Source organism: Taudactylus pleione, unplaced genomic scaffold (genome assembly GCF_031769625.1).
Source record: "Taudactylus pleione unplaced genomic scaffold, aTauple2 ptg000408l, whole genome shotgun sequence".
Taxonomy (NCBI): Eukaryota; Metazoa; Chordata; class Amphibia; order Anura; family Myobatrachidae; genus Taudactylus; species Taudactylus pleione.
This window is the reverse complement of record NW_028284810.1, coordinates 10,340,345-10,365,638: the sequence shown is the minus strand read 5'-3', so window position 1 is coordinate 10,365,638 and position 25,294 is coordinate 10,340,345. Positions and strand designations below refer to the sequence as shown.

At 47.4% G+C, this 25,294-nt stretch overlaps 1 protein-coding gene across 1 annotated transcript in view; it reads right to left on the bottom strand.

The window, feature by feature from the left end:
* Positions 1–220: 220 nt before the first annotated feature.
* SNX25 (sorting nexin 25) overlaps positions 221–25,294 on the bottom strand; it is a 268,761-nt gene continuing 243,687 nt past the window's right edge. The window contains exons 16-19 of the mRNA XM_088447009.1: positions 20,121–20,187; positions 16,835–17,016; positions 4,474–4,574; positions 221–820 (exon numbers count right to left, since the gene is read on the bottom strand). Coding sequence (XP_088303135.1) covers positions 725–820; positions 4,474–4,574; positions 16,835–17,016; positions 20,121–20,187 — 446 coding nt within the window. The 3' untranslated portion in view covers positions 221–724. The remainder of the gene's footprint in view (positions 821–4,473; positions 4,575–16,834; positions 17,017–20,120; positions 20,188–25,294) is intronic.

Here is a 25,294-nt window from a genome sequence, read left to right as displayed (position 1 = left end):
CGTGATGGCAAAAGTTCCCAGTGAGCTGAATTCTTACGTATATTGGTTAGTCACAGTGTGGGCAGCCATTTTGCTTGCTAAGTGACAAGTATACTTTATCATCCAAACCCCATACAATGAACACACTTTCCTGAGAAAATGTTATCTGCTCCTATAAACCTTAGTTATTGTTATTAAGCAGAGAACAAGCATTAATTACTTCATTTTTTAATTTATTGCTTACAAATAGTTTAAATAATTGACAGTCTTTGGTAAAAATAAAAGCAATAAAGAATAAAATATTCACAATAACATTACATAAAGTATTGCACAAAACATTCTTCAATACACTGGAAATAATAAAGGAATGTTCAGGATCCTCAATGAGGAAATGATCTGTACAACAATCAATCATTTATCAGCATCATGTACGTCCAGCGTCTTAATAGGCCCACACATCACTGAACTGGTTAAAAGATGCCCCCTGTCCTTACAGTACATTAACATTGTAGGTCATATTCTAGAGAGAACAGTAACCAAAGAACATTTTAAATAAAACTGATAACAGTGCAGCATTATCTCCTTATTTCTACACTTACTACAGCAAGAGCCTCCCCGATCTGTAATGTCACATAAAATAAAGAAAAAAAAGGACACGGTAATAAATAGTTCTCAGTCAGCCCTCTATGGAAAAGAGGAAAATAATTAACATGTCTATTGTTACACAGACATGAGAAGTAGTGGTTCACTTTGTGCTGTCGCAGGCTGTGCCAGCTTTCAGCTGTTCTAAATGAGTCCTCACTTCTGGACATAGTTCTACAAGAAGCACTTCCATCAGCACCTGAGGAGAGCAGACAGACCGTTCATCAGTCATAGTCTCAATACATCTTTATTGTGATAGCATACGTCATGACCAAAGGGCTTCCAACTAAATGTACACAAACCTGAACTCCATGATCTAACGGTTCCTTATATGCAAAGGTTAAAGTGGGCCGGAACGGGGTGGAACTGCATTTCGTCACTTCTATTTGAAGACGGAACCAGTTCCGCCTCCTCCGACCCACCTTAGCCCGGTGCCGCAGGGAGACTCTGTTTGCCGGGCGCCCGCTGAGATTCTGTTACCAGCGGGCACCCAGCTCCCTCCCCGCAGCGCTAGCTGGAGGTTGGAGCTCACACCTGAGCTCCGGCTTCCGGCTCCAGCAGTGCACTATGGGAGAGACGTCATGATCTCTCCCATAGTTCCGAGGAGCGGCCAGCCGGATGGACACGGGGCTTCCATACTGGGAGCATAACTTCTGGGGGCATTACTACTGGGGGCATTAGCACTGGTGGCATTTACTCTGGGGGCACTACTACTGGTGGCATTTACTTGGGGCACTACTTGGGTGCACTACTACTGGGGGCATTATTATTGGCACTACTACAGGGAGAACCACTCCAGGGGGCAGTGCATAACGGGCACCACTACTGGGGTCACTACCACTTTGGGCACTGCATAAGGGGCACTAGCACTACTGGGGCACTGCATAAGGGGCATTACCAGTGTGGGCACTGCATAAGAAGCAATAACTACTGGTGGAACTGCATAAGGGGCACCATTACTGGGGTCACTGCATAAGTGGCACTACCACTACTGTGGGCACAGCATAAGGGGCATTACCACTACTGTGGGCACTGCATAAGGGGCACTACCACTACTGGGGGAACTGTATAAGCAGCACTACCATGGGCACTGCATAAGGGGCACCACTACAATGGGCATTGCATAAGGGGCACTACCACTACTGGGGGAACTGTATAAGCAGCACTACCATAGGCACTGCATAAGGGGCACCATTACTGGGGTCACTGCATAAGTGGCACTATCACTACTGTGGGCACGGCATAAGGGGCATTTCCACTACTGTGGGCACTGCATAAGGGGCACTACCACTACAGGGGGAACTGTATAAGCAGCACTACCATGGGCACTGCATAAGGGGCACCACTACAATGGGCATTGCATAAGGGGCACTACTGCTGTGGGAATTGTATAAGAGGCACTGCTACTGTGGGCAATGTGTATAAGGGGTACAAATGTGGGCATTGTGTAAAAGGGGCACTGCTGTGTGTCAATAAGGGCACTACTATGTAGTGTAATGTGAATCAGGGGTGAATCAAGATTGTGCTACTGTGTGGCGTAATTTAAATCAGGAATACTACTGTGTGACCACACCCCTTTTTTAAAAGATCACACCCTTTTTTCAGCATGCCCTGTCCCTTTTCTTAGAAAAATGCAGAGGGGGGGGAAGTTCCACCACTTCTCTAGGACCACAATAAACACTGCTTATATGCTTAAGCTAAACCCAACCTCGCTCCTGGCATAGTAAGAAACCCTTCAGAGTGGAGGATCAGTGGGGTATAGGTAGTGGACTACTGCTCTCATATCTCATTTAATGCCAACCAAAACTATTTTATTTATTTTTAGGTGGAATTATCCTTAATGACCACATGTGCAAGGTAATGGTAATGAAAAGACAACTCCACTTTTGGTAGAGCTTTCATTAATGAAATATACTACCCATGTAAAGCAGATACCAGAACCTCTCTCGTGTCACCAGACATCCAGTGCTTGTTAATGCCCCAGCCATCTATGCAGACTGACTAAGGGGGATATGTTTCAAACCTTGCATAGAGAAAAAATACCAACCAATCAGCTTCTAACTGCCATTTTACAGGCAGTTGGACCCCAAAGAACCAACCAATCAGTGTGTGTACTAAGCCTTGTAGAGAGATAAAGTGGATGGTGATAAAGTACTGGCCAATCAGCTCCTGTCACTTTTCAATCACGGCTTGTAAAGTGACAGTAGCTGATTGATTGGTACTTTATCTCCATCCAAAGCTTAGTACATAGACCCCTATGGGGTCTATTCACTAAGCCTTGGAGAGAGATAAAATGGAGAAAGATAAGTCCCAGCCAATCAGCTTCTGTCATGTTACAGGCTGTATTTAAAAATGACAGCTAGGAGCTGATTGGATGGGACTTACCTTTCACCATTTTATCTCTCTCCAAGGCTTAGTGAATAGACCCCCTATATCTCTCTCCAAGGTTTGATACATATCCCCCCATGTCTCTCCAGAACTCTATATTAGAGCTCTATGGAAAATGATCCATAGAGGCTTATTGACAGCTATGTATGAGTCAACTCTTGGCTTTAGCTAAAATGGTGGTGGAACTGGACTCCCCTATTTACTGCGGGATGTAGTTGAGATCCCGGCGGTCGGAATGCCGGCGCCGGAATGCCAACCACCAGTCAGAATCCCGATGGTAAGTGTTGGGATTAGGGAGAGAATTAGGGGCAGGGTTAGGCTGCAGGGGACGGCTAGGTTTAGGATACTTACCGGCAGGTGTTGGGATCCTAACCATGTCGGCATGCTGGCATCAGGATTCTGACCCCCGGCATCCCGTACACAACCCATTTACTGCATACGGGTACATGTTTAGATAATGAAGACTCTCTGCTAATGGTGATGATGTTCTAATTAATTCCTATAAGAACTGCCCTTGTCCATTCTTGTCTTAGGGCGTCATTCAGACCCGCTCGAGCGGCAGGACACTCGCAAGTGGGTCGATGTTCCCCCACTGCGCATGCGCACGACGGAGGGAGCTCCGTCGTGCGCATGTGCGAGACCCGGCGAGCGACGGACTCTCCATCGCTCCGGGTCTCGCACCAAAGGGGGCGTGCTGTCGATGTTGATAGACAGCACACCCCCTTTGGTGGGCGTGCCTGCCAGACGGAGGCGTTCCCATGGGAACGCCTACCGTCTGAAGCCGGCCCCCACTGACATCACTAGTGATGTCAGTGGGAGTGATTTTGGCTCTGATAGAGCCAAAATCACTCCAGGGCTTGCGACAGCGAGACCCTACCACAGGGTCTCCGTCGCAAGCCCGATGGTCGCGATGGTCAAGACCATCGCGACCATCATCATGGACGCTCGCATATGCTGTTGGTGGTCACCCACAGCTATGCAAGCGGCCAGGAGGCCGCTCCATTTTCAGGGAGGAGGGCCCTGATTCAGAGCGAGCGCTCTGGTCAGAGCGTTCAGCTCTGAATCAGGCCCTTAGTACACACCAGTAACCACCTAAACTACTGCATCTAGACTTTCAATGCACAATAAGCTGTGATATCAAGGACTGTATATTGGAAGTGCCACTAATGCCCTTCTCCCCTGGCCATTGTTAACACTCTAATGCCCAGCAACTCATATTAGTAAATGCAATTTTTTAAGTATCTTTTCTGTGCAATACATGATCTGTATTATTATTTTAGTCGACACATAAGGAACAATAACAAGTCTATCTATAGCAAGCCTAACCCCTCAATACACCAGGTAATTGCTGGCTTCAACTGGAGAGCCTGTAAATTGATTCTGTATAATTAATGAATGCACTTATACATACAAGACAAGAACAATTAATGAAGGCTGTGAGATAAAGAGAAATAGTTTGCTTACATAAAGTAGATGTTTATTGGCTTTGTTTTCTTGGAGTGCATTAAATATTTTAATTATACCATGGCGTGCATTCTGTTGTCCAACCAAGTTTTGAAGTACATCTGAAACAGGCAGAAAATATGAATGACATAATATTATAATCTCCTGTGCACTTGGATCACAGATTAAGGCTCATTCACACAAATTCATTGGAAATAAAGAGATAGAAATGGATGAAAACCTCAGTGAGTGTCGCAGGAGTTTCAGTCATGTGTTTCAATGAGTTTTTAACGTGTTTTCTTTGTTGCATGGTTATAAAAAAACAATATACTGCACTTGTAGTGCACATGAACACATGAGAAATAGGTTCTGCCGCCTTCAAACATTATAAAAGCCCAATTATAGCTGTAAATAACAATGCACCCCATGCAAAATTATTTATCCTATTTCTAATGTGGGTTTCAGTCCCTGTGGCAGACAAGCATATTAGCAGCAGATAGGTCCAGTATGTACAAGCTATAAAGTCCCACTCGGTCAGGTCCTGTGAGACTATGCTAGTGTCAGGGGTCTTTTTTACCTTTTTGATGAATATGTGTATAAGTCACGATTAGGACGCACCAGCAGACTGTGTTGATTACTTTCATGTGCAACACTTGTATATCTGTGTGTGACAATTTTAATTCCAAGTTCCTTTGTGCTTCATATACAGACTTAGGTGCACACAGATATACAAGAGTCACATATCACATTAATCAGCACAGTCTGCTGGTGTCCTACTTCCAATCACATTACGAATTAAGGTGGGTACACATTAGTTGACCCCCCGATGCGATACCAGACGGTGCCGATGAACGACATATCAGGCAGTCGGGTACACACGGCATGATCCGGTGACTGTCTGCTCGATATGTCGTTCATCAGCACCACTGAACTTGCCGGTGTCGGCAGCTGGGTCGCTCCGTCGTCCTCGATGGTGATAACGAAGATGGGTGATGAGTTACATACAGCAACAAAAGACAAGAAAACATGCTAAATTAAGTGATGGGGTTGGGAGTAATAACATAAGTCACTTGGTGCTTAGTAGACCCTCCGGCTAAGACTCAAATTCCCCCAAAAATTAATCTAATTCTCTATAGCATATATAATGCACAAGTGCCATGAAAAGATCTCCGGCTCCTGCAAAGTATAGGCTTACATTGGATGAGTACTGCTGTTACATATTGTAAGAGAAGTGATGTCACCCTTGTAATGTATTATGTTTGGTTGACAATGATGTCATATGGCATTTGTATTTTTATCAACAATTTCTAATTGTTACACATGGATTCGCTTAGTCAGAAGCCAATTAACTTCCAGCCATATTTTTGGACTGTGAAAGAAAACTGAACCACACAGAAGAAACCCATGGAAACACAGAAGAACAAACAAATTCCACACAGATAGAGCCCTGGACGGAATTTATATCTGTATGTATGTGCAAACAGAGCATTTAGGAGACAGCAGGTAGAAAGGAAAGTTAGAAGAGTTTGCTACAACTGCATATTAGTGGTTGTTGTAATGTAACAATAAGCTCGATTCAATGCAACGTGAATTGAATAGCGCCGGGAATGAGCTCCAGGAGCTATTCAATTCAGCGTGCTGCTAAGCCGGACTAGGGATTTATTATCACATCTCTCCTGGGATGAGTAGAAATACGATAAAAGTACAGGCGCCCTTAGCGCAGCGGAAACAGCATCGTGCCGAGAAGTCTAGTCGGAGAATGCCCGTTCTCACCACTAAACATCATGTGTAAGGCGCGAGGGATGGAAAACGGGAATTCCTCGACCTAACAGCGCGCAGAATTGAATAGCTCCGGGAGCTCCTTCCCGGCGCTTTTCAATTCGAATTGAATCGAGCCCAATGTGTCATATATCTATATTTTTCTTTTTACAAGATAAAGGATTGTTTCCATTTCATTTGCTAACTTAGATTTTAATTTTTTAAATGTTGGTTCACATGAGACAAATGTACAGAGCGACTTTTATAGTTGTTCTGTGGGATAATAAGTGTATTTATCTCTCTATTATTTTTTTTATCAGTTAAAATCGCTGTGATGGAAAGCATGTTACAAACATAATTTAACCCGTAATGTCACTATTATTAATGGTGCATGCACACGTAACGATTTCTACTTCAGGGTCCATAGGGTATCCACAGGATACCTTGGGGTATAGGTGTGACGTCAGTCGCAGGGCACCAAAGAGTTAAGCTTTCAGCCTCCCAGGATGCACTAGGTCCCCCTCCTATACCCCGCCCCCGGGCCAAGGTACCTCAGTTTAGTTTGGTGCCCGGCCGGAGTCGGGTGCACCTGTTGGAGTGGGGGCTAGAAGAGCCCCTGAAGCTTTTTCTTCATGCAGCTGTGGCTGCACATCTGGATGAACAGCATGGACTGTCAGTCCTGACGTCCATGCTGTCTTCCCTACACCCCGCCGGTACCAGAACGCCGGTACTGATCCGGGGATGCTGGTGGGCGTCTGGGGTCACAGCTAGCGGTGACCCCAGATGCTCCGGACCATGGCCGGATTCAAGGGGGACAGAGGTAAGCAGCGGGGTCCCGCGGTGGGTCCCCGCTGATCACATGGTCCTAAGTCCCCAGGCAGGGGGCTCCCTGGGGACTGGCTGCAGCGTGGAGCCAGGCGACCAACCTGCGCTTCCACTACCCCCTGGGACAGCGGACCGCAGCAGAGCGGTAGCGCTGCGGCGTCCCAGGGGTTAAATGCATGCCAGGGGAGCGCGCCTTCCCTGTCTCACAGCCGGCGCCTCCCCCGCTGCACACAGCCCTCTCTGCATGCTGCCGACTGGTCCTGTGGCAGCGCTCCTCCCCCAGGCCAGCCTCCTCTCTGCTCCTCGGCGGCCATCTTCTCCAGAACGCATGGTGAACGCTGCTGGAAGCGCTGGACGGAAGCATCGTGGTCTGGGTCCCCCCGCATACCTCTCCTCCGCTGTGGCTCAGGTCTGTGTATGCAGCGCTGTGTCCTACCAGGCCCTGTGTCTGTGTAGTTGAGTAATCAGCGCTGTTAGTGCAGGAATTGTTATTTCTCTGCAGTGTGTGTGACTGTGCTAGCGCTGCCTGTAACTTTTCTTCTCTAAACTGTCAGCTTTATTACTGTCCCTGTTCTTCTGCTAAAGCCCTTGCGGTGCGGTGCTGCAGGGTGGTCTCTCGCCTATTTAATACTTAATTGGTGAGAGAGGTCACATACGTGGTGCCATCATGTCTGAAAGTGATTTTCCCCTCCGGCTACAGTGTACCACGTGCAAAGTACCGTTAGCGGAGGGGGAGGGTAGCGCGGAGGGCCTTTGCCGGCAGTGTTTGTCCATGGCGCGGCCTATTACGGTTACAGCACCGGTACAGGAGCCGCCCTGGGCTTGTTTCGCTCAGGCGTTAACAGCTTTAGTGGGCCAGTTAGCTCCGCAGCCCGCGTTTACTCCGATGGGTTTGTCCCAGCAGTCTGTGGTGTCGTCACCCATGCAGGGGTTCCCACGACAATTGGTGGTACCCCACAGTCTCCCTATTTCCCCGCTCCCGGGTTCTCAGGAGCCAGCGTGGGTTAACTCCCTGACGAGTTCTGTACAGCACTTGTCGGATGTGTTGCAAGGGGAGTCTGTGATGCGGCCTCATAAAAGGCCGGTGGCGTCTCTGTCCGCTCCTTATGAGGATGACGAAGGGACGTCTGATGATGGGGAGATTCTGGATCCTTACGATCAGGAACCTCTCCATACTAAGGACGCTGATGCTAAGTCCAAAGTATATATTCCTGGACTTATTCGGGCGGTCCGCACAGCCTTGGTGATTGAGGACGAAGTTCCCCCAGCGGCTAAATCTAAGTATGCCTTTTTCAAAGATGTGAAGGGCGATGCCACAGTCTTTCCTCTTTCGGGTCAGTTGGTGGACCATTTAGAGGAGGCGTGGAAACAACCTGGCAAAAGATACCAGCCGCAGAGACGCCTGGCGGTGGCTTATCCGTTCGCGGATAATTATTTTACTAAGTGGGAATCCCCTCCACAGGTGGATTCTCACGTGACCCGTCTTGTCCGTAGTGCCACATTGCCGATGCCATCCATGTCCTCCCTTAAGGATGCTACGGACCACAAGGTAGAAATCTGCCTGAAGTCCGCTTATTCCCTTGCAGGGGGGGCAGCACGGCCGGCTATGGCCATTTGCTGGGTTGCCAGAGCGATGGAGCGCTGGGCGGATTCATTAGAGGCTTCTTTTGAATCCGACTGTCCGGCCGAACAGGCGGAGTTGATTGGCAATCTCCGTGATTCGGCCACCTACATCAACGAGGCGGCTCTAGACATTAGTACTCTGGTGTCTAGAATTTCTTCAGCAGCGGTGGCTGCTCGTCGCACCTTGTGGCTGCGATCCTGGAAGGCGGACGCAGATTCCAAGAAAGGTCTGGAAGCGTTGCCGTTTACCGGAGAAGTTCTCTTCGGTCCGGATCTGGATAAGATGGTGGCCACGCTGGCGGCAGCCAAATCTGCTTGTCTCCCGTCGGCCGCTGCTCCTTCTGGTTCGGGACCATCGTCCTTTCGGTCATCTAGGGCCCAGGGCAGGCCCAAACCACAGTCGTTTCCTCGACAGGCTGGCCCTAAGAAATCTGTCAAGCCCCGGAAGCAGGCATGGAGTACCAGACGTCCGGCCCCCAAGCCAGATGACAAGCCTGCGGCCTGACGGTCCGGGCCTCCCTTTGGGGGATCCCAGGGTGGGAGGCCGCCTGCTACAGTTCGCCCAGTGTTGGTCGACCACTACGACAGACACTTGGGTTCTGGAGGTGGTTTCCCACGGATACGCCCTCTCCTTCCGGCACAGACCCCCGGCTCGCTTCTTCACCACGGGTCTCCCATCAGACCGGAACAAGGCTACGGGAGCTGCGGAAGGTATTGCACACTATGCTCCAGGCTGGAGTTATAGTGGCTGTTCCTTTCTCCCAGAGGGGCCAGGGTTTCTATTCAAATCTATTTTTGGTACAGAAACCCAATGGGTCATATCGTCCGATTCTCAACCTCAAAGCACTCAACAAGTCTTTGCGGGTCCCGAAGTTTCGGATGGAGACCCTACGGTCCATCATTCTGGCGCTGGAACCTGGGGACTACTTGGTGTCATTGGACATACAGGACGCTTACCTGCATGTCCCTATTCTTTTGCGCCATCAACAGTTCCTCAGGTTTGCAATCCGCAGCGGGCACTTCCAGTTTCGGGCGTTACCTTTTGGCCTGGCAACAGCACCACGTGTTTTCACCAAGGTGATGGCGGTCATGGCGGCTTCTCTGCGGCTGCAGGGAGTCCGCATGTTGCCGTATTTGGACGACCTGTTATTGGTGGCAGGATCTCCAGAGCTCCTGTTACGCCACTTGGACCTGACCATTGCACTGCTGCAACGGCACGGCTGGCTAATCAACTGGCAGAAGTCCACTCTAATCTCGTCTCGGAGGATTCTGCATCTTGGAGCCTTATTGGACTCGGGACAGCAAAGGATCTTCGTGACGGAGGACAAGATCTCTGCTTTACAGTCAAGGGTGCGCAGTTGCCTGCACAGCCGCCGGGTGTCTTTACACTCGGCGATGAGGTTACTGGGCTCCATGGTGTCGGTGTTCGACATGGTGGAATACGCCCAGTTTCACTCCAGACCTCTGCAGCACCTGATCCTGTCCAAGTGGAACGGGCTGCCTCAGTCTCTGAAGTCCCAGACGATTGTGCTCACCCAGGAGGTTCGCCTGTCCCTTGCGTGGTGGTTACAGACGACCCACCTCAACAAGGGACGTCCGTTCTGGGTTCCAAATTGGGTCCTGTTGACAACGGACGCCAGTCTTCGGGGCTGGGGAGCAGTTTCGGGTCCACACTTGTTCCAGGGCAGGTGGACGCCGACAGAAGCGGAGCTTCCAATAAATATCTTGGAACTCCGTGCGGTCTTCAATGCTCTCCAGCAGGCTCCAGGGTCGCCCGGTGCAGGTCCAGTCGGACAACGCTACCACCGTGGCCTACATAAACAGGCAAGGAGGAACTCGCAGTCGGGCGGCTCTCGTAGAGGTCTCTCGGATCCTGGTTTGGGCGGAGCGCAATCTTCCGGCCATATCAGCGGTCTTCATCCCGGGAGTGCTAAATTGGGAGGCGGACTTTCTAAGTCGCCAGGACGTTCATCCGGGGGAATGGTCCCTGCACCCGGACGTTTTTCAACTACTGGTGGACAGGTGGGGTCTTCCAGAAATCGACCTCATGGCGTCCCGGCACAACAACAAGTTGCCGGTGTACGGGTCTCGCACAAGAGACGAAGGGGCGTCTCTGGTGGATGCTCTGTCCGTCCGGTGGACGTTCCGGTTCGCATACCTGTTCCCTCCGGTCTCCCTTCTTCCACGGGTAATCCGGAAATTCAAACAGGAAGGAGGGACGCTCCTGTTGATAGCTCCCGCGTGGCCCAGACGGCACTGGTTCTCAGACCTTCAGGGTCTGTCCGTGGACAGTCCTCTGCGGTTGCCGCTACGACCGGACCTTCTGTCTCAGGGTCCTTGCCTTCACCCGGACCTGACTCGGCTGTCTTTGACGGCGTGGCTGTTGAGACGGCCATGCTGAGGTCCCGGGGGTTTTCCAGCTCTGTGGTGCGTACCATGTTACGAGCTCGGAAACCGTCTTCCGCGAGGATATACCATCGCGTGTGGCATACGTTCTTCCAGTGGTGTCGACCGAGAGGTTATGCACCGCGGGAGTTTCGTCTGTCTCGGATTCTCGCCTTCCTGCAAGCGGGACTAGATCATGGGCTTCGCCTTGCTTCTTTGAAGGTACAGGTTTCGGCCCTATCTGTCTGGTTTCACCGTAGGATTGCTACAATCCCGGATGTGCGCACCTTTATGCAGGGTGTTCTCCGCATTCAGCCGCCCTTTGTTCCACCTGTGGCGCCTTGGGATTTGGCTGTGGTCCTGAGGGCTCTCCAAGGACCGCCGTTTGAACCACTGGGCTCAGTGGATCTTAAATGGCTAACAGCTAAGACTGTTTTCCTTCTGGCCATTGCTTCGGCCAGACGTGTTTCTGAGTTAGGGGCTCTTTCTTGTAGACCCCCTTTCTTGGTTTTTTATGGGAACAGGGCAGTGCTCCGCACTCGGCCCGAGTTTCTTCCCAAAGTTGTTTCCCAGTTTCATGTTAACGAGGAAATAGTTGTTCCGGCCTTTAACTCACCGGGTCTTTCCGTGGGTGAGGCCTCTTTGGATGTTGTGCGGGCCTTAAAGACTTATGTTGACCGCACTTCTTCGTTTAGGAAGTCGGACGCTTTGTTTGTCCTCTATGGCTTCCGTAAAAAGGGTTGGCCTGCTTCAAAGCAAACTTTGGCAGCCTGGATCCGTATGGCTATTTCTGAAGCTTATCTTCATGAAGGCCTACCGGTCCCTCCTTCTCTGAAGGCTCATTCCACTAGGTCTGTGGGTCCTTCGTGGGCAGCTCGACGTGGTGCCTCGGCAGTTCAGATCTGCAAGGCTGCTACGTGGTCTTCTGTCCATACCTTCGTGAGGTATTACAGGTTTGACACCTTCGCCTCTCAGGATGCTTCCTTCGGGCAGCGGATTCTCCTTTCTGCACAGGAGCGTCCCCACCCTTAAAGGATACTGCTTTGGGACATCCCCAAGGTATCCTGTGGATACCCTATGGACCCTGAAGTAGAAAATATGAGATATGGTAAGAACTTACCCTTGTTATCTCTATTTCTACGAAGTCCATAGGGTTCCACAGGACTCCCGCCCTGTCGCACCTGTGCTGCAGATGGGCTTTGCTCTGGTCACCGGTTTTCCGTCTCCCTCTGGTGAGAATGTGATTCTTGTATGTGTCCAGATCTTTGTTCTCTCTCTTCCTTCTCCTCCTCCGGCCTATAGCTTGGTAACTAACTGAGGTGCCTTGGCCCGGGGGCGGGGTATAGGAGGGGGACCTAGTGCATCCTGGGAGGCTGAAAGCTTAACTCTTTGGTGCCCTGCGACTGACGTCACACCTATACCCCAAGGTATCCTGTGGAACCCTATGGACTTCGTAGAAATAGAGATAACAAGGGTAAGTTCTTACCATATCTCATATTTTTTTGAACGATTATCGTTAATGATGTCGTTTATCATTCAATCGTTGAAAAAATCGTTCAGTTTCTGAGTTATAACGATGAACGATTATCATTCATGCGCGTTCCCGTTTGTAGTTTATTCTGACTGACCAACTGAACGATTTTCATTAAGGGAAGTTACAAAAATCGTTTGTAGTTCAAAAAAATAGTTCATTACACTTTAAAAAAATCTGACAGATAATCTGACAGAAAATAGTTCATAGAATCGTTGGTAACAAAATCGTTGTGTGTGTATGCAGGTTAAGAGGCACAACATGTTTCCATGGGCAATGATAAACACAGGATCCTATTGTTCCTAATCTATAACCATGCATGCTGCAATGTCTATTATGGTCACCATGGAAACCTTGATCATTCGGTCAGTCTGACTCAGATCATGGTGTAATAGAATTCGTGTTGGGGGTGAGAAGATGGCATGTTCACTACAAGCCTCAATAGGCCTTACACAGGTTACACACACGGCAATGCTGGCAGCAATATAACTATTTGACCACAGACTGCCCCAGTGAAGATAGAAGAGATCTGGCCATTCTCATCCAGTTTGGCCGCCTATGTTTATGAGGGATGTAGTCGGCATCCCGGCAGCCAGAATCCCGGTAGCAGTCGGAAACCTGGCTCCAGTATTAGGGTTAGGCACTAGGGGCAGGGATCATGGAACTTTTTACCTTTTACACCAAAATATATTTAGATACACCGACATTACCACCCTTGATTTGAAAGGAAGGAAATCATATAGTAGTGCCCCCATATAATGCCCCTGTAGTAGTGCCCCCATATAATGCCCCTGTAGTAGTGCCCCCATATAGTGCCCCTGTAGTAGTGCCCCCATATAATGCCCCTGTAGTGCCACTTGTACAAAAAAAAAAAAACACTTACCTTAATCCCCGCTCCTGCATCCGCCGCCGTCCTGTCCGCCCGGCTGCTCCTCGGAACTATGGGTGAGACGCCATGACTTCTCTCCCACAGGGCGCATGGAGAGAGGCGGAAGCTGGAGTTCAGAAGAGAACTCCAGCCTCCGGCTAACGCGGCGCTGCAGGGAAGGAGCCGGGCGCCCGCTGTTAATAACATCTCAGCGCACGTCTGGCTTAGAGCTTCCCTGCAGCACAGGGGAATGATTCATATGCATGCCCGGCTGTCTGTCCATTACCCCCAGGAATTTAATTTTTACCCCATGTGGGGCAATTTACCCCTGTTCCCCAACCACTGCACTAGGGGGAGGGTTAGGCTACTATGGGGGATGGGGGGTTAGGCTGCTGGGGCAGGTTTAGGCTGTGGGAAAGGTGGGTTAGGATACCTAAGAAATTCTGTCGGGATTCTGACCACAGGGATTCCGTACCCAACCCGTATCTGATCCTGTCACCTGGCCTATTATTACAGGTAGGTGCCTTTGTATCTGACATCCATATCTACAGTAACTTATTATGGATATATAAAAAAACACCTTTTAAACCTTTCACCACTGAACAGGAGTCAGCAACAGTTACACAATAATTATGACCAATCTGTTTAATTCATGGGAAGAACACACAATGCTTGGATAAGAAGTTACTCATTTAAAGCATGAATGAGGTAGAAGTATCTGCAACTTTGGATCACTTTAAGGGGCTGAAGTAAATCTGAGTGATGTATGCGATGTGTGGTCGGAACGGCGTGGGAATACCCAAAGTGGCCACACATCTCAACCGCATCATCACCACTTATTTTACCTGGCACTCCTTTATGGGAGCATTAACATAAGCGAGTGCTAGTGCTGCCATAAGCACAGACACACAATGTGAGCACACATCGCTCAGCATTGAATTGCCCACTAAAAGTTGGTAATAGGACACAAATGGCGGGGTTTTATCGAGTACAGCCATGGTCAAAAGTTTTGAGAATGACACACAAGTATTGGTTTTCACAAAGTTTGCTGCTTCAGTGTTTTTAGACCTTTTTGTCAGATGTTACTATGGTATACTGAAGTAATATTACAAGCATTTCATAAGTGTCAAAGGCTTTTACAATTACATAAAGTTTATGCAAAGAGTCAATATTTGCAGTGTTGATCCTACTTTTTCAAGACCTCTGCAATTAGCCCTGGTATGCTGTCAATCAACTTCTGGGCCACATACTGACTGATGGCCGCCCATTCTTGCCTAATCAATGCTTGGTGTTTGTCAGAATTTGTGGGTTTTTGTTTGTCCACCCGCCTCTTGAGGATTGACCACAAGTTCTCAATGGGATTTAGGTCTGGGGAGTTTCCTGGCCATGGACCCCAAATTTCGATGTTTTGTTCCCCGAGCCACTTAGTTATCACTTTGCCTTATGGCAAGGTAATCCATCATGCTGGAAAAGGCATTGTTCGTCACCAAACTGTTCTTGGATGGTTGGGAGAAGTTGCTCTTGGAGGAGGATTTGGTACCATTTTTTATTCATGGCTGTGTTCTTAGGCAAAATTGTGAGTGAGCCCAGTCCCTTGGCTGAGAAGCAACCCCACACATGAATGGTCTCAGGATGCTTTACTGTTCGCATGACTGATGGTAGTGCTCATCTTTCCTTCTCCGAACAAGCGTTTTTCCAGATGCCCCAAAAAATCTGAAAAGGAGATTCATCAGAGAAAATAACTTTATCCTAGTCCTCAGCAGTCCAATCCCTGTACATTTTGCAGAATATCAGTCTGTCCCTGATGTTTTTCCTGGAGAGAAGTGGCTTCTTTGCTGCCCTTCCTGACACCAGGCCATCCTCCAAAAGTCTTAGCCTCACTGTGCGTGCAGATGCACTTACACCTGCCTGCTGCCATTCCTGAGCAAGCTCTGCACTGGTGGTGCCCTGATCCTGCAGCTAAATCAACTTTAGGAGACGGTCCTGGTGCTTGCTGAACGTTCTTGAGCGCCCTGAAGCCTCCTTCACAACTATTGCACCTCTCTCCTTGAAGTTCTCGATGATCCGATAAATGGTTGATTTAGGTGCAATCTTACTAGCAGCAATATCCTTGCCTGTGAAACCCTTTTTTGTGCAAAGCAATGATGACTGCACGTGTTTCCTTGCAGGTAACCTTGGTTACCAGAGGAAGAACAATGATTTAACAGAACAACATACTGGAAGCTTTAAAAGGAGGGTGGAGCTTGAGCTCCACCCTCCTTTTAAAGCTTCCAGTCTGTTATTCTAACTCAATCAGTATAACAGAGTGATCTCCAGTCCTGTCCTAGTCAATACTCTCAGCTGTGTTAACGAGAGAATCACTGACATAATGTTAGCTGGTCCTTTTGTGGCAGGGCTGAAATGCAGTGGAAATTTTGTTTTTGGGATTAAGTTAACTGTCATGGCAAAGAGGGACTTTGCAATTAATTACAATTCATCTGATCACTCTTCATGACATTCTGGAGTAAATGCAAATTGCCATCATGAAAACTGAAGCAGCAGATTTTGTGAAAACCAAAACTTGTGTCATTCTCCAACTTTTGGCCATGGCTGTACATATGGAAGACCACCTAATTGGGATGTGCATAGAGGGGGCGATTCAGCTGCAGAGGCAGGAGCCATCACAGCTGCTATGGTAGTATGGAAATGCAGCAGGAGACGTCACTCCTCCTGCATGCATTACTGAGCCGAGCTGCATCCTTGGATGCAGCATCAGATCATCTGCGTGTCCCTCGGCCGGCTGAGTAACCATGGCGTCACGCAATCTGGCCAACGCAGATGCCCAAAAGGGGCCAGGAAATCTGTCTGCCAACAGAGATCCTGACCTCTTCCCTCCCACTCAACGGCGTCGACACAGCTCCATTTTGGGAAATGGAGGCCGTCGCCACCCCCTCCCCACCCAAAAACTGCTGCAGACTGTCAATCACTAACAGTCTGCCGCCACCGTGTGTACGATTTTGCAGGACCTGTTCTGCACATGCGCACAATGGGTCCTTCGCACATGCAGATTCCCAATAATCTGCAGTCACTTCCCTTGTAAAATACAACTAAAACTACTACACAAGTTGACAATAGTATATACAGAGTAAAATAAATAATTTTACAACACATTGAGAGGTTGTGTTCACCTAGCCATGAGTCGGCTCGCTGTGGGTGTGGGTGTGCCCATATGCTGCACTTACAGTAGCCTGGTGGGAGATGAAGTGCCACGTCACTTTGCCCTGCTTGCCCCTAATTGATTAGGCACTCCATTGTGTATGCATGTCTCCCTACTCTATGTTTTCTGCGCTCTGCAAGGATTCAGCATAATGACAGTGTACAGAACACTGCTGAGGATCAGACAAACTTCTCACCGGGGATGTTCTCAAGTAGTTTTTGCTGCGCTTTCTGTTTTGTCTCCTGACACTGCAGCTCTGTTCTTGAGGATTTTGGAGGTGCTAATTTTCCATTTGGCCAGAACGCATCTCTGAAGACATTCATATAGTAACCCAGCATCTGCTCACTGAAAATCCAATTGACTGTGTCGCGGATCTGTCTGCAGGGAATTAAATTTAGAAACAGTGTAAATCACAACAGAAGCACCAGACAATAATACATTCTAAGCTTCTATGCAATGGAATTACGTGACCTTTACAACTATTTAAGTTCCTCTTTATTTTTTATTACTTCTTTTTCTATTGTTTCTACTGCAATGTAACAACAACTATACTTATACTGAAAAGACCACATACAGGTACACATCATATGTTCAAACCCTTTATGGCCAGAAGTAGTTTACACCATGATAGGTGCTATGATGTTTTAGAAGTAAAAACTTCATTACTGTTTAAGTCTAACTAATAAGAAAAAATCCATCAGAGAGCCTGATGTTCCACATACACAGTACAGGGGTGATGAGGCTCAGCCCTCAGTAGCAATAGCTACAATGTTCTGTCCACTAAGGATCCCCCTGCAATGGGTTGATAGAGAGACGATGGGTTGAAAGAGACATGATTGCATAATGTGTATGAATGGGAGCAATTTGCTTTTGCTGCAATTCAATTTGTGGATTCCAGCAGAATAAAACCGCACTCAGGCCCTGATTCAGAGCCGGAAGCTCTGACAGAGCGCGCGCTCTGAATCAGGGCCGGCCTTCTTGTTTTTTAGAGCGGCCTCCTGGTCGCTTGCATAGCTGTGGGTGACCACCCACAGCTATAGCGAGCGGCCAGGAAGATGGTCGCGATGGTCAAGACCATCGGGCTTGCGACAAGACCCTTGTGGTAGGGTCTCGTTGCCGCAAGCCCCAGAGAGATTTCGGCTCTCACAGAGCCGAAATCTCTCCCACTGACATCACTCGTGATGTCAGTGGGGCCGCCCCAAACGGAGGCGTTCACATGGGAACGCCTTCGTTTGGGCAGCCACTCCCCCGGCCCACCCACCAAAGGGGGCGTGCTATCACTCAACATCGACAGCGCGCCCCCTTTGATACGAGACCCGGAGCGACGGTTTGCCTGTCGCTATCCGGGTCTAGCGCATGCGCATGACGGAGCCGGCTCCGTCGTGCGCATGCACACTGGGCCACCATCGACCCGCTTGCGAGCGGGTCTGAATCAGGCCCTCAGATTGGTGGTGTTACTCTATAAATATCACATGCAGAATTAATGGTCCACTTTTATCCAATATATAGTCGCTTTCAAATATTCAGCAGGCACCATCCATATAAAGCAAATTTAAATTGCAAAATTTTGGAAGCCAGTCCTCACTGTGCCATGCTAATCCCGAACGCCGTCTTTCTGACCGTCTAATCCCGGCAAGGCACTAATGACAGGCGTCGAAATCCCGACGCCTGTCATTAGAACTACGCTGGGAGCCCGACACTCCGCTTACCGATCGAAGGTAAGCCAGGCACCGAGCGCGGACAGGGGGGGTAGGTTAGGGGCTCCTGGGGGAGTGACTTAGGGTTAGGCACCCCCCCGGGAGGTTATGTTTCGGCTAGGGGAAGGGGGGGGTTTAGGGTTAGGCACCCCCGGGGGGAGGTTAGGGTTAGGCACCCCCCCGGGGGGACTTTGGTTTAGGCTGCGGGAAAGGGGGGGATTAGGGTTAGGCACTTGGGGGGGAGGTTAGGGTTAGGCACCCCTAAAGAAGGGTTAGGGGGGGGGGGAATTAGGTTAGTTAGGTTAGTTACTTACCTTAGGGACGATCTGGATTTCCTCCTCTGTCGGGCAGCCTTGCAGCCGGTGGTAAATCATATGTATTCCATCTAGACAACAGCCTTGCAGCTCTGTTAAACTGCGGTCATATGAATAAACAGCCGGGAATACCCCTTCAAGCTTTTACTGCACTGGTTTGATATAGTTCACAAGGCTGGTCACACACCTCTAGACACAAGCTGTGGTGGAGGGAGTGCGCTTGAGTTGTATGCAGACAATACGCTTCTTTCTCCTTGGCAAGTGTATATGACATCAAAATGTGCGGTTTATTTAGCTGGAACCCACTAATTGAATTTGCAGAAAAACCGAATTGCTCCCATTTCATACAAAATATACCTGCTTTGGTACTTGTAGCTCCACCTTGAATGTTCTTAATATTTTATGTGTGTGATATTTTGATGTATGAATTGGTTTCAATATTATTTAAACTGTATTAACATTTAATATTTTATGCATCTTCATTTCTTTATAGACGCTGCATGTAACAGAAAACCATTGGGGGTTAATTACTAGTTTTCTATTTTATGGGTGGAATTTGAACCTTACCATTACTGGAATGCTGCATTAGCCCACTATACTGCTGCAGCTGAATGGTCTTGATGTGATGTGATGTGTTCTTAGTTATATACATATAACACATTTTTAGTAGAGATGTGCGGGTTCTTTTTTTCGCCACATTAGCGCAAGTTCGGATTTATCATATTGGCTATCCGACCCTCACAAGTTTTTTTATAGCCAATAAGATAAATCCGAACTTGCGCTAATGTGGCGAAAAGAACAGAGTAAATCTGAACCCGCACATCTCTATTTTTTAGTATCTTAAATTGCGTAAAGTAGTTGACGAGAATGTAGGAGTCCGTAGCTGTGTTTATGGGGTGGGTCAACCAGGAGTACATGGGAGTCTGTCATGAGTTTGTGAGCAGGATCTGTATGTGGGGATGAGTCAGGAGCAGTGATTGCATAGCAAGATCTTTGGGAGTCAAGAGCTGTGTGCAAAGGATCTCTCCTATTACCTTACAGCACCATGGCGGGGGCTGAACCATAGTGAGTCTAGGGCCAAGTGTGTGGGGGATTATATCCCACAACCAGTTTTATCTATTATGTCATGATTCTTTTTTATTTCCTCTTTTCTATCTCTTTTATCCATTTTTATTTTGTTCGCCTGACTCCAGATCAGTCTCTCAGTTACTTTTTTCCAGGCTCTCTCACAACGATGCTGAGCATGTAAAAGTGCTTTGAATGCAACAAACTGAATGGAGTTCTGCTCAACACATGAAAAATGAAAGCCAAGGAGAATGATTGGACGGACTCATGAATCAATGACCTGAGAAACTATTACAATAGGTGCAGATGCCTAAAACATCCTGAAACTTTACTCCGCAATGGTAACGACATAGACTACTTACACATTCATGGTAACAGTACAGGAAGATAAATTATAGTAACTTACTTGTTTATGGTTCTTCCAAATGTAATTTGTACCAGTGCAATCAGTGTCTTTCTCACCCATTTAAACACTATAATGAAACAGACACGTTTTAGAAAGTTGTAGCACAATCTATTTTTGTTACATATTATACTGTATATAGCCTAAAATTACCATTATGGGGCATATTCAACTAGGTGCGAAAAGTCCTGTACTTTTCACATGCTGGTTTTCCATGCGGAAAAGTATCGAGCTCGTCCCCACTTATCCCAATATTCAATCAAAAATTGGCAAAACGGGGACCCGGTGATTTCGGAACTGGCAAAAAGTGCTGTCAGATATGGGGAAATCAGCCTGACACCCCCCAAAGGATGCACTGACATTGGGGATCACTATGGATACCCCCGAATAGGCCTGCTGAAGGTATTTGGGGTACTTGTCAATAGCTGCTAATTAGCGTCTTTGCAGAAGTGGTTAAGAATAGCATTTAGAAGTTTTTTTGCCGAAAATAAGTAGTCCCAGCAAATTTGGGGTACATAAAAATGGGTGCTAGCATATTTTAAAGTTGCTAAAGTGTTGTTTTAAAAAACTTAAAAAATCCACCTGCCGCAAGCACCTGCAAACTTAAAAACACCTGGGGCATCCTTGGGGACCCCCCCCTGGAGTTTTATTTTGCTAGTTTTTAAGTCTGTCTTCCAACTTTGTACTTTTTCGCCCCCATTTTCAAAGTCATTTTTGGGGTGTTAACTTTTTTTAAAAACATTTTTTTGACACATTTTACCTTTGGGGGCCTGTCCCAAGGGTGCAGGGTGGTTCCAGCAAGCTTGCATCCCAAAACCCCAATTCTGCACTTTTTTTCGACAGCTTTCATTTGCAAATCTTTTTCGCCTATTCCAATGCATTGACTTTCCGCACCAGCGAAATGTATTTGGAATTGAATACCGGGATAAGCTTTCGCCAGGCGAAATGACATCACCGGCGATACTCTTCCGCAGAAACTGGCTTCTCGCACCTAATTGAAAACGGCCCTTAGTGTCACAACAGATAGAAAAAAACACCTAATGACAACAGAAAGTGTTTAGCTGTTTCAGCTGGAACGCTGAGCCAAATATCTGATGAAGAAAAGTGCAGTCACCAGCAGGATCGTACATTAGGCTGAATGTTTGGTTTCAGCTGCCCTGCACAGGTCCTTACAGAAACCTGTCTATTACTGAGGACCTCACACACTGACCACAACTCACACAATGCTCTGCAGCAGTGTCGGACTGGTGCATGAAGGGCCCACCAGGGAAATGCAATGGAAGGGGCCCCCTGAAGGGTCGCGACCAGCCATTAGGTAGATGGGGTCATCAGCGGGAGGGGTGTGGCCAAATAACTAGTAAATGAAAGATGAAAAAATGATAAATGATGGCCAGTTTGTACCTCCACTGGAGCCCTTCCCCCTGATGATGCATGACGTCACCCGCACAGCTGATTCTCTGATTCTGGAAAATAGAATTACTGGTGCAGATCTATATATATATCAATATCTGGTTTCAAGTTCAGAACTTGGGATATAGTAACCCAAGTAAACCCATAATATGACTTTTAGGCAAGTTTATTAGGTGGTTTTAGGTAGTCTGCTTTCATTGAAGTGACGACTCTTAGCTTTGATAAGCGCTTTGCATATCCTTGGCATTCTATTTACTAATTTTACCAGCTTTTGGCGATCCATTTGAAGAGCCTCCCAGAGGCCCTCAGTGTTGGTAGGCATCTGTTTTCGGACTTCCCTGTCTAGTTTTTCTCACAAAAGCTGGATGGGTGAAACATCTGGTGATTGAGGTGGCCAATCCATTTTTGTAACGACTTAAGCATCTTCTTTCTTTTGCTAATAATTAGTACACAACTTGGACATGTTTTGGATCGTTATATGTTTTGGATCGTTATCTTGTTGGAAAACAAAGTTCTGACAAATAAGTCGCCTCCTGGAGGGAATCGCATGACGGACTAATATGTTGTGGTACACCTTTTGATCCATTATTCCGTTGATTCTGACTAAGTCACCAACTTGGTTGCCCTCGAAACATCCCCAAACCATCACATTGCCTCCTCCATGCTTAACTGTTGGCACTACACAGTCTGGGAGAAAGCGCTCACCTAGACGACGACGCACAAAAGCCCGGCGATGCGAACCAAAAAGTACAAATTTGATTCGTCGGTCCAAAGCACCCTCTTTCACTGTTCCTCAGTCCAATCCTTATGCTTCTTAGCCCATGCGTACCTTTTGCTACGTTTGTAGCACGTAGAAGTGGTTTTCTTTATGCAACTCTACCACTAAGGCCATATTCCTGCAAGCGCCTGGCCACCGTCCTATCGGACACAGGCTGGGAACGACTTTTCCGCAATTCTCTTCCTATTTCCGGAGCGGTCAAACGTCCGTTACGCTAGTAGTCACAATGAAGTTGTCCTTCTGTACAGTTGTTGTTTTTGGATGACCAGTTTGTTTTCTTGTAACGTTTTGACCGGTTTATGAGCTTCGTTCAATAGCCCGATGCACGGCCCCAACGGATACCTTCAATCGTTTGTGGATTTGCCGCAAAGAATAACCTTCTTCCCTCAAAACAATGATTGAGCACGTGTTTCCACACTTAACTCACAGTTCTTTTTGCCTATTTTTGACTAACTGGAGGTTTCAGGAAACTTGTTGACAATTTGGAAATAATATAATTTGGTTATTTTTATCATACTCCATTTATACACAAGTAGCTGAATGTACGATAAACAACAAGCTTCTTTTCGATTTCACGGGGTGTGCTCAGACTTTTGACAAGTACTGTATATATATATAAAAAAACATCTGTGTTCAATTTCAGAATATGGGATACACTATATTAGATTTGGATTATATATATTTACATTAGGGTGTGTGTGTGTGTAGTAACAGTTTATGTTTGTTATATACGTTGAGCGAATATGAACCATCATATATCATTGCCCCCTTCTCCCTCAATATCATGTACCAGAATTGCCCCTCCCCCTACATGACAACCGGGTATTCTTCCTCAATGAATATGTCCTAGAACTGCCCCCCAATTCCTGACCCCCCCGTCTCTCTCAATTAAAATCATGTCCCAGAACACCCCCATACCTGACAATGTCCCCTCTCCCTCAATATCATGCACCAGAACTGCCCCTCCCTCCATAATGACAACTCCCCATCTCCCTCAATTAATACTATGTCCCAGGACTGCCTCCTCCAGAACTAACCTCCCTGTCTCCCTCAATAAAAATCATGTCCCACAACTGTCCCCCTAAATATAACAACCCCCTCTCCTAGATTTACAGTCATGTCCTAGAACTGTCCCCCCCACACCTAACAACCCCCCCTCCACTCTGTCAATTTAAATCCCGTCAATTATAGGTGTATACCTGACAGCCCTTCTCCCTCAGCTAAAATTCCTGCAGATAGAAGATCCAATGAGACCTCAGTTCAATGTGGCGATCCAATACATCTAATCACCCCTCCAGGCTCCAGCTGCTGCTGTCCCGAGTCCCATCTTCTTTCTGTGTTCTTCTGTCTCCGGCCATGCTGACGGTGATTGGCTCTCACCTTGAGCCTGCGTGACCACTTGAACCGCTGTTTCCGCTGATTGGTGGATAGCTCCAGCCATCCACCAATAAGCGTTTAGGTACACCCACAACTGCGATTATTGGATGGCCAGCGCTGGCTTCATTGCTGCGACGAGTGTGCTGGCCTAGAGTGACAGACTGTCACTCTGGAGTCCAGACATGACTGGCGCTGGGAGGCAGGCAGAGAAGGCTGCTGCAGTGCTTGGCAGGTCCGACTGTGGCCGTGTAGCATCCTCTGCCTGCCTCATGGCCGCGGCCCTCAATCTTTAAAACTGTACCGGTCGGGGAGCCCTGTCTGCCCCTCTATATCTAGATGGACCTTGCTGCATGCCGCACACCGCTGCTACTGGGTCAGTCAGTCCCAGCAAGCAGCTGTTACAATACAAACTGAAAATTGACGCCGGTCACCTGCACTAGGCCACGCCCTCCCGCAATTGAAGGTGTGGTTATGAACCAGCTGGGTCCACCAGGGATTTCACCGAATCCCCGGCGGCCCAGTCCAAGCCTTCTCTGCAGATACTGCACAGTGCAGACAGTGAGCAGCACAAATCCTACATAACCCTCTAAACACAATACAACACATAACATTGTAATATAACCATAACATCTAAATAAAACACTATAAAAATATAATAAGTTTGTCTATAGTAGTTATATTACAAAGTTTCAGAACCAAAGATTGGGTTGGGATAGCCTGCTGGTCAAAATAACGTGGGATGACCGAGAGCTACTCTCAGCACTCTCGTTTTTCAGAGAGATCGTGGTTTCTTATCATCAGTTGTAGGAACGGTGTGACCAACCTCCACTGACTGTGCTTGAGAGTTACTTTATGGTTTTGTCACCTCTGCTGAGTGCATAGAAACCTGGTCACCAGTTCTCCTCAAATGTATTATCCTCAGCCTACACCACGTAAAGTTTTGGCCATGTGGACTGTCCTATACCAGTGGTCAGATGATTATACACCCATGGTGTCTGCCTACGCAACTCTGGCCCTAGACGAGTGGTGCAATCTTTCATGACATCTTTTCAGAGTTGTTTTCTCTGGTGCCTCTTTCTGGTTATGGTCTGTTGGACTATGGGAATCGTGGTCCCTGTGCGATGTGACATTAGATTACAAACCATCCTTTGGCAGGTTCCTCAAACTGTGCCTACATAAGTCATAAATAATGTTCAGTATTAACTCTCATCAAATGTCAACTTCTCGATGAGGGTGATAGAATTGAGGCAGAAATAGATGCTATAATTCTGGCAATAAATCCTGTATTGTAATAATTATGACAATCACATATTCTTTTCTAAGTAGTAGAAAGAGTACACTTTTAAATTAATATAGTTTAAAAAAAGTACAATCAGTGTATAGTAAACATTATATTCCACAAACAACTCCCACTGCCCAAATCTGACCTGATACAGGGCTGTGGCAGAAATAATATATTTATAAATCAATAAACCGAAGATATCTGAAATTATAATGTATAAAGCAGAATATATATAAGCTCTCTCCCATTGCTGACATGTGTTCTATAATTAAGCATATAGCATTATTCATTAATAAATATTATAGCATTATGCACAAATTCTACTTACAA